Source organism: Microtus ochrogaster, chromosome 6 (genome assembly GCF_000317375.1).
Source record: "Microtus ochrogaster isolate Prairie Vole_2 chromosome 6, MicOch1.0, whole genome shotgun sequence".
In the NCBI taxonomy this organism is placed as follows: Eukaryota; Metazoa; Chordata; class Mammalia; order Rodentia; family Cricetidae; genus Microtus; species Microtus ochrogaster.
In genome coordinates this window covers 82,113,131-82,123,406 of record NC_022013.1, presented here as the reverse complement: position 1 = coordinate 82,123,406, position 10,276 = coordinate 82,113,131, and the positions used below count along the sequence as shown (strand labels likewise).

The following is a 10,276-nucleotide window of genomic DNA, read 5'->3' as shown; positions in this document are numbered from 1 at the left end:
AAACTGAGGGCGGAAATCAACAAAATAGAAACAAAGATTATGGAAGCAGCTCCTGGCTACACTTCTGCCTTCCGTCTCCAGCCCGTCTGACACCTTGTGAGGAAGAGACAGGCCACTCTCCTGCCCTCGGCAGCCCAGACAGGGAGGGGACCTCAGTTCTCAGATAGCTCAACTTCAGGAGCAATGAGAAGGAAGGACCAGTGAGTCACTGTAAGGTCCCTCTGGAACTGGCTTGTGGGTTTCTCTAAAGCAGTGGTTATCAACTTCCTAATGCTGCGACCCATTAATTCATGTTGTGGTGGCCCCCAACCATAAAATTATTTTGTTTCTAGTTCACAAATGTAATTTTGCTACTGTTATGAATCGTAATGTAAATATATGATTCGCAGGATATCTGATGTGAGAACCGCTGCTTTAGAGGAAACACCCCAGCCCAGAGTCAGGCCTGTAATAAGGTGATGATAAGTCACTCTGGGCCTTCCCTCCTGTTACTCATTCCACAGCCTGGCAGCAGGCCAGAAAAGGCTTCCCCAAATGGGAGTTCCCCACGCATGTGCAATCCTGTCATTTCCACTAAACTTGGGGAGGGAGGAAGCCTGAACTCTACCCAGCCCCTCCTCACCAACGTCAGGTCTCCAGTCTCTTGTGCCAAAGACCCCCAATCCATTCATCCCCCTGTCTTTCTCTCTCCTGCGGTGGGAAGGCCCTGAAGGGAGTGGGAGGGACAAGATGGAAATAGGCTCACACGTTTGGGCATCCACAAAGGTACAGGACTTTTGCCACATTTTCATACTCCGATGTCTGTCTGGTTACCAGAGAGCTGCAAAGCCCCTTCCTTCCTCAGTTGTCCTGGGACAGTAGAACATACCTGCCCCCGGTTTCCTTTACCTTGTTGTTCCCTGCAGCCCCAACCATCTTGGGCCACTCCCACAGTCACTATCTGATGTAGGATTTTTTTTTCTCCTGGTACCCAGGCAGCGTGATTCCTCATCCTCTTGTCTGCCTTCCCATCATCCTCTACCCCATGCCTCTTCCCATCAGGCAGCCCAACCCCCCCCCTTTCCCAGCTCACTGCTCAGCTCACTGCCTCCTTCCCATACCTTCAGAAGAGAGAGGTGGAGAGAGGAGGGTCCTTGCTGCTCTCTGAAGCTCCTGCTCACCAGCAGCCCCTTTCAGTGGAAGGGGATTGAGCTAAGGCAACAACATGTAGGAGACATACCAGAGTGAGGGTTGGCCTGACGAGGACTATTGCTGGTTTTTCACCCATCTTCTGGGGGATGAAGTAACCCCCAGAGGCCCTGGTCTCAAGAACACTTTAGAATCAGGGGTCTCAAGATGCCACATGGTGTGGAGAAAGGAAAAATGATTCAAATGTCCACATGGTTCCCATTTCACAGATGGGCAATTGGAAACTGATGACTAACATTCCCAGGATGTTGGAGGCAAGCACAGGAGCCCAGGGCATGTGGCACAGGAGCCCTGGCTGGTGGCGCAGGAGCCCAGGCCGGATGGCACAGGAACCCAGGGCATGTGGCACAGGAGCCCTGGCTGGTGGCACAGGAGCCCTGGCCAGATGGCACAGGAGCCCTAGCCGTGTGGCGCAGGATCCCAGCCGGGTAGCGCAGGAGCCCAGGCCGGATGGCACAGGATCCCAGCCGGGTGGCGCAGGAGCCCAGGCCGGATGGCATAGGAGCCCTGGCTGGTGGTGCAGGAGCCCAGGCTGAGTGGCACTAGTAGACCTCTGGTTCTGGGAAGGAAACAGCAGCAAGTGTGGCCATCACAACTCTAATGTGCTGGAGCAGAGGAATCTCCAAGTTTCCCCACTACTACCTTCTCAGTCACAACCCTCTCTGACACTGTGGTCACCGCTGGACCCATCCAGGCATGAAAGAGGGGCAGTGCAAGGCAGCCTCATCCGAGTGTCTCCCCTCGGGCACACCGTCCCGTCCCCAGAGGTCTTATCAACTCCTTGCCAAGCCTCAGCCTCTTGCACACCGAGCCCTGTGACTTATCCCATTTCATCTCCACATGGTTATAACCATTTTATGGAAGAGTGCTCTTGCTGTTCAAAGTGACAGAGCTCAGGGGCTAGCCTCTAACCATTGGGTGCCCAAGTCCTCCCTCTCACCCTACTGGGCAGTGCAGCTGGACACTTGCATCATTGCTAAGTTCTCTGTTGAGACAGAGCTGGTCGAGCCTGCCTCATTCCACACCTGCCTTCTACGCCACCTGCTCTCAGGCAAGTCAGAGACAGCATGGGCCGTCTCATCCTGGGGCTCACCATCCATGCAGCGATCTTGCCCGGACCCGACAGTGCCTCACAGGACGTGAAGTCCTTATTGCCGCATAGAGCAGCCTCCCTGGAGCTAACACTGTTGGGGGCTGAGGCTGAACAAGGCTCCGTTGACTTTGAACTCTGCTCCCAAGCACAGGGGAGGTGACTGATTTTTAAATCACATGCTGCAAGTGTGGGCCTTTGGAAAATCTGATCTAACCCTTTCTTCCCAGACGCAAGATGACTGAGGTCATACAGGGATGTGCTGTGGCGCCCAGCCACAGACAGCTGGTGGGAAAGTTGAGGGAGTGCCCAGACAGCCAAAGATCATATCCTGATCTACAGACCCAGAAGTCAGTCCCACTACCCGCTGAGCACGCTGGGGCTTCAGAGGACAGCTGAGGTGAGCTGGAGGCTCTGATGGATTCCTACCACTCTTAACTCCACAGCCAAACGCAGAGCTATCACAGGAGGCTGTAGCCTTGCTGTCTGATGGCCAAGCCTGGGGCCAGCCAGGGCAAGACAGGGCCTCAAGGCAAAACAGAGGCCAGCACTTCACCAGAGCGCAGGAGCGCCAGAGTGCTGGAGTGTCGTTTCTGCTGCCTGAAACTGCAGCAGGGGAAGACAGCTGCAAAGCAGACAGCAGCCTCGGGAGAGAGCTGTGTCAGAGCCTTTGCAGCAGAGAGGAAGTTGCGGAAGCCATGACTCATAGATACTAAAGTATTCCGGGAGCGGCCTCTGTGGGGATGGGGTGGGGTGATGGAGCAGGAGGGTGGGGTGGGGCTGGGGGTGAAGGACCATGAAGAGAGAAGGATGGATTCACTTTCTTCTTTAAACTAGCCTACACCCGTTTTCTGGTTATTGTCTAGTTTCGTTTTGTTTTTAATTACAGGCACCAGCATCGTCTTCTTTTATTCTTATTCTTCTTGTTAATTTGGTGTGTTTCTGAGATAAAGTTGCCTGGAACCCTTAGTAATCCTCCTGCCTCAGCCTCCTGAGTGCTGGGATTACAGGCACCCACCGTGCTCAACATTTCCACGTATTATTTTAAAGAGGCAGCTGCAAATTCCAAGAGACGGCCGTTATACACAATTCTTGGCTGGTACTCTTTGAAACTGTCAAGTTCAACAAAAAACAAGAAACGGCCGAGACACTGTCATAGTCGAGAGGCGCCCTGGGAGACATGACAGTGATGTAATGTGGCATTCTGGAAGAGACCCTGGACCTAAAGAGTCTATGTGAAGTGTGGTCCTTAGGAGAACGCACTGATACTGGTTATCAATGGTAGCAGATGGACCACCCTCATGAGATGGTCGTAAGACTGAAGACTAGTTCTGGGGTACAGGAGTCTCTGTGCTCTCTCCTCAATTTTCTGCAAATCTAAAATTATCCTAAAAGCACAAAGTTTGTTAAAATGCAGAAATTCCTATTATAAGGATGAATTTAAAAATTCACATGTGGGGGGTTCCAAGAGGATATGGGTTTAAGTGTAGCATCTACATGGTGGCTCACAGCCATGTAACTCCAATACCTTCCCTGGCCTTCTTGGGCACTGCACAAACAAGGTACACACACACACACATGCACATGCACACACACACATGGGGGTGGGGGCAAAACCCCATACATATAAAAGTGAAAGAAATTAAAAATTTAACATTTTAAGCCAGGCATGATGGTACTGCTGTAATCTCAACACTCAGAAGACTGAGAGCAAGAGCATTGTGAGTTTGAGGATGAGATAAATATGAATTCTAGGCCTCAGCTACATAGCAAAACCCTTTAAAGCAAATAAATAAGTAAGAAACCCAGGCATGGTGGCACAATTTATAATCCCAACATCTGGAGTATAAAACTGGGGCACATTTGTAATCACAGCTCTCAGGAGGCTGAGACAGGAGGATTGCTTCAAGTTTAAGGCCAGTCTGGGATACCCAGCAAGACACTATCTCAAACACAGAACAACAATGATAATAATAATGATGACATGTGCAATTTTTTAAAAAGACAATAGCTAGGAAATGGGTGTTGGCTACTTTGTTGGGACAAGCGGATTCGTCCTCCTTTTGTTCTACAATGTACCAAGTGGACAACGAACCCAGCATTTAGTCTCCAGTCGGTGACCTGCCCGAGCTCCATTGTGAGTTCCAGGCAATTCTGGGCTAATACAGAGATATTTTCTTTAATGGTTTATTTCCTGACTTAAAACCTTTCATTTTTAGTTGTTTAAAATATTTGAAAGTATTTCCCACCCAGCTGCTCCCTCTGCCTCTCTGATGAGGGAAACACCAGGAGGCTGTAGGGAAGGGCACACTTCCTGGTGGCTCTTCTGGGAACCAGATGATGGTGGAGGCAAATTGACTCACTTCAATGGCCCAGTGAGCACAGGTCTGTGGTTTGAACAGCTGGGACAGCAGGGAGAACCTTCCACTCTGGACTGGATGCCAGAGGCCTGCTGGGCAAAGGCTCGGTCACCATCAGCAGTCACAGAGCCTCTGGCCTCTCTCTGGGCCAGTCTGGCTGAGGCTTGGTCTTTTATTTCCAACCTTCCTTGAGGAAGGGTAGAATTTTTCTGCTGAGTCCATGCCTGGTCCAGCCGCCTTCTGCTGTACAGGTGGCTCATGGAGGGAGCCTCTCAGTGCAGGCAAACATGCTCCCACACACGTGCTTGTGCGTGCGCACACACACGGTTTGAACCATTTGAGGGACGGCTGGAAGTCGAGCCTTCTAAGAAAGCGGGTGAGATCATGAATAAAGCACTTCAGGGCAGCACAGCAAAGGTCGTAGACGGACGCCGGGGACGTGTACAAGTCTAAGAGAGCCATTTACGCAGGCTCACTGGGTCACCGAATGCATTTGGGGTAGGAGGCACAAGTGGAGAAAATGAACTCCTTGCCCAGCTCAGCACCATGGGTTCAGACCCCGGGTGGGGTCATAAAGTGAGTGCAGGACCTGCATCAGGCTAGGGCTCAGGCAATGATTAGAGCACAGCCTTATAAGCACCCTCCTGTCTGTGTTTCAGTTTGCATATCTGCGCGGTGAGTGTAAAAAAATACGTACTTGGGCTCAGCAGTTAAAAGCACTGGCTGCTCTTCCAGAGGTCCTGAGTTCAATTTCCAGCAACCACATGGTGGCTCACAACCATCTCTAGTGGAATCTGATGCCCTCTTCAGCATAAAGTCATACATGCAGATAGAGTACTCATATACATACAATAAATGAATAAATCTTAAAAAATGTATCTATGTGGGACTTGGGATGGTTGCATATAATAATGAGATCAAACCGAACAAAAAGACAATGCTGTCTGAGTTACCCACTGTTTCTCAGGGGATGAGCCTTACTGCTCACATACCAGACCCAGGAATGGGGGACAGCTAGCCATGAACCGGGAAGGGCTTGATTTTATTGATTGACTCGTTGCTGCCACAGGGATTGAACCTAGGACCTCATTCCTGCCAACTGGTCAAGCGTTCTACCATTGTTCCAGCCCACGGCAAGAACAGCTTTAGAGGGCTGAATGCCACCTATCCGTGGGTTCTGATGCCATCTTATTTAACTTGCTTCCCTCTGCAGTTTGGGAAAATTGAGGTCCCCAGTGATGCCTGGGCCGAGGCCCCCCAACTCCTGACATTCATTCCTGAGCCTGTGTTTCTGCCACAGCCCTGTTCTGTCATTCCTGAGCCTTTTGGGACTTGGGGCTGTTACCACCCCTTCAGGACCTCATGCCCAGAAGCCGAAGTAAGGGCGAGAGTTCAGTAGACTACATTTCATGACCCACAATCTCATTAGAATCTTCCAGAATAAAAGCCAAGAGAAAATAAAATGGCTAGTCTGCGCACTTCAGAGACCTTAAACATTAGATCAATTGCCAAGAAAGTTTAGGAAGGTTTATATTTCTCTTTTTCATTTGGTTCTGGACTTAGAACAAGCAATTTCCCCCCAGGAATTTAACCGTATGGCCCCCTCCCAAACCAAAACTTGGTGGAATTGAAATGGGACTTAACTCGGGTGCTTGTAATGTGTAGCGTGGCCCTTCAGATGTTTTCAGAGTTCTGAAGCAGCTGTTTAGGCTGCGAGTAGGGTTCAGTAGCTGCTGGATTTTTCCAGATCCTTCAAAAACTTCAAGCTTGGTCATAACCTTAATCAACACCCAGCCCTTACCACCTCCACTTTCTCGAGCCAGTAGCTGGCCTCACTGAACACCTTAGGTAACCTGGGATACCAGTCTGCTAATTCCTGGGAAGGGAGGGCAGAGAAGGGAGGCCTGTTTCCTGCAGGTGAGAAAACTCTCTGGCATCTTAGGAATCCACACTTAGCATGGTTGTGTTCCAACAGGTCTGGATCCTGTTTTCCCTTGAGGTTGCCCTGTTTTTAGGATTTGCACAGGTCATGATGTCCCCCACAGGGTGACATGTTGGCAGGCTTCTTTGTAGGGAGATCACCTCGGCACTTAACACTCTAATGCTGGGGTCAGACCAAATGTCTGTACACCAGGCCTCTTCTCTGGCTACAGTTTGGTTTTAGCCCACTCCTCTGTAAACTCAGAGTGACCAGGGGTATCTTGGAGCGTGGACAAGCACGGCTTAGTGACTGGCTTAGGAAATAGTGGCTGCCATCATTAAGAGATCAGAACCCTTGTGAAGCGGGCACAGGAAGGGGGTGAATTCTGGCTGGCTAGTTTTGCTACCATGGGCTTGTTAGGAAGCTGGTTGAGGTGGACAGCAGGTTTCCAGCTTATCAGAGCAAGTAATCTGCTCCAATAATTATAGGCCCATGTTTGTTATGTATAGGAAAAACTGAGGGTGGATTCTCAAGGCTGAGACTTCACTGAAGCCCGGGAAGTTTCAGAACGAGGCTAGGGACTCTGGAGCTGGGATTCTCAAACATAGTCCTCTCAATCTTGATTGACACCCGGGTTAGTTTGAATCCATGAGTATTACAGTTGTGTGAGTATGCACAATCCTCACAGCTTACTCCTGGTGAGCCACAGGGAGCCAGCTGCCTGCAGGGCTGAGCTGGTCCTGGCGCTTTCCACTTCCTCCCAGTAAGGGCTTCCCCTTCCTCTCAGCAGAGGTTCCCCTCCTTCACACTGTGTCACTGCCCCCTCTTGGGGACCTGTTTTGGACCTCACAGAACTTCCACCTTAGTGTCGTGGCTGGCTGGGGGACATCCCCAGGAGACAGGATGTTCAGGGAACTTCTGGGAATGGAAGTCACCACAGGGCTCGAGAACAGAAGCCGTGGAACTTGCAGCTGACATGGCACAGGTTGCCCCAGACCCCTCGACTTACCCAAGGCTCCTTGGCAGATATCTGTGCGGGTGGCTCCTCCAACAATGAACTGGGGGTCAGAGCAGATCTCCTAGAAACAAACCCACAGAGTAAGGTCAACATAGCCGGCAGGAGCTTGTGAGTCCAGCCCCTCCTCCTCGTGCTACTCAGCTCTGAGGAGAGTTCCACAGTCAGATCTCCGTGCTAGTCATGTGACCTTGCTCCATTGGCCCTAACAGGGTGGGGCGGGGAGGGGGGCTTCCAGGAAGTCATCAGACCCCACACATTTCAAATCACCTGCAGTCGGCTCCTTTATGCTGTTTACCAAGGGCAGGGAGTACATCCAGCTTCCTCTGCCAGGCTTTGAGACCCTCCATGCTAAGTGCCCCGCTGCCCACCATTCTGGCACCTTCTCTTCTGGGCCTGCATGCCAGTGGTTGGGCTTGCAAGGCATTCCTCTTTTGCCTACATTTTCCCAAACCGTTCATCTTTCAAGTCTCCCATCCCTCTCCTCCGGCATGAAGCCTTTCCTCCTCATTTAGCTCCACTCTTCCCTTTGAGTTCCTTCCCAAAGCCTTTGGGAACCTAAACCTGTGCTGTGTGGTGGTGTTCACGGGTCCTCCTCCATCTTTCTAAAACACGTGCTTCTTTGGGTTAGGGGACTGGATCCAGCCCTTCTGAGTTGGCCCCAGAACTAGAAGAATTCATGCACTCTGTACCCGCTGTGCTCACTGCTTGGAGCCTTATCTCTTACAGCCCTTTGGGGAAACTCAGGGAGATGTAGCTCCTCTTACACGTGGGGAGCAGCTCAGGAAGTAAGGTGATTGTTCAAAGCTCCTTGCCTCCCCAGGAGTAGAAATCACTGGGATTTGAACTCCTAATGCTAAGCCTCTCCATCCTGTGCCTCTGCCGTGGCTGTTCCCAACAGCCCGATGGAAGCCACGGTGGAAGGGCTCAGCAGCCCCCTGGATGTGTTTCCGGATTTCGAAGCGCTCCACCCAAAAGCCACAAAGGAAGTCAGGGCCCAAATCTGAGCAGCTTTTGACTCAGAGATGTTGGTTTGTAGGAGTGCCACATCTGCATAGAGTGGCCTTGCCCCTTGGGCATGCTGCTGTCTCAAGGAGTCTTCCCTGGGTGAGAGCTGGGTCTCACATGGGGCCATCCTGGCAGCCTCCAGCAGCACACCAGCGAGCATGCTCCCTTCCCGCTTCCCCACCAGTCTGCCTGGCGAAGGAAGGGATAGCAAGAATGCACTTTTGTCCAGGCAGGGAAGCCAGCTTTCCCTAAGGCCTGCCAGGCAAGCACTTATCCTGGGGGTAGCACAGACGGGGCTCAGTTCCAGGAGCTACTTAATCACACTGATCAATCAGGGACCAAGCTCTCACCTCCGGAAGGGGCTACCATTACACTTCAGGAACTGCCTCAGGGTCTCCAGAGAAGCCCAAGTTCAGACTTCACAGCCCAGAGACACTTGAGAAAACAGCCCTGCCTACAGCCTGTGGAGCCTGAAATTAAACACGGGTGTAGCCACGTAGCAGTAGAAGAAAGGAGCGGGTGCGGGCCTTGGATTCTGACAAGGTAGTGAGAATCTTGGCAGTGCCTCTTAATGCATAGGTCCTAGGAGGCGGGTGGGTTACTGAACACCCTGAAGCTCGATCTGCATCTGTAAAATGGGCTTGAAGACAAATGTACCACCCATAGAAACTGTTCTCAGGGTCAGGGCAGATGAACATTAATGGCTTTGCCATGGACTCTATAAATGACAACTCTATAGAGGACCTGATGTGCTAGCCTTGGGTGATGCAGTACCACTCCTATCTGTGGCCTCAGTGTGGCCATGGTCATGCTCTACCTCATCCCTCTTGTAGTGGAGCTCTCTCTTGCCAGTGTTATGACATCCCCTCAGGAAGAGTTAGCAGCACCCGCCCCCGCCCCCAGGATGGCTAACCAGCTCCCTTGCCCAGCCCTGCTGTCTCTTCCTCAAGGCTATTTCATTCTTTCTCTGGAAGTCATCTTTAACCCCTTCCTCTGTCATGACTCAACCTTGAACAAACTCAACTTGCCTACAGCTGCCCAGTCTCTCAAATCAAGCCATAGGTGTTAGTGTGCACGTGCTCTCCTCTCTCTCTCTCTCTCTCCTTCCCTCCCTTCTCTCCCTCTCCTCTTCCTGTCATTTAGACATCCTTCTTAAATGAGTGAAACACACACTTCACTTCCATCCCTCCTACTCCAGGGTCTCCAGCCTGCCTGCCCGCCCCCACCCTCCCCCACCCCATCCACACCATCCAGTGACATTGCTCTTTTCCAGTCTCCGATAACTGACTAATGAACCCAGGGGTCACTTTTTTTTTGTACCATGGCCTGACTCCACCAAGGTCTGCAAAGACAGGCCTGGCTCCACTCCTGTTTTGTTCTGAAGAAGTCTGACATGCCCAAGCTTTAGTTTCCCCAACTATAGAATGGCTATGTGGTGTGTGGCCTGCCCAGGCAGAGTCCCTGAAATGGCCCTAGATCTCTATCACCTGTTGAGAGAACCTTTGTGGGCTTCAGAAATAGATGCTAAGTAGCCTGTGCCTGGAATATAACAGGTGTTCAGTAAGTGTTCATTGTCTGAATGGAAGGGTGAAAGAAGGGGTGTGTGTGTGTGTGTGTGTGTGTGTGTGTGTGTGTGTGTGTAAATGTCAGCTTGCCTCAGCCTAGAGTCATGGAGAAAATAGTTGTATTAAAGA

At 51.2% G+C, this 10,276-nt stretch overlaps 1 protein-coding gene across 1 annotated transcript in view; it reads right to left on the bottom strand.

Moving 5' to 3' along the window:
• Capn2 (calpain 2) overlaps positions 1 to 10,276 on the bottom strand; it is a 56,224-nt gene that overhangs the window by 42,355 nt on the left and 3,593 nt on the right. Inside the window, exon 2 of the mRNA XM_005348932.3 lies at positions 7,569 to 7,638. Coding sequence (XP_005348989.1) covers positions 7,569 to 7,638 — 70 coding nt within the window. The remainder of the gene's footprint in view (positions 1 to 7,568; positions 7,639 to 10,276) is intronic.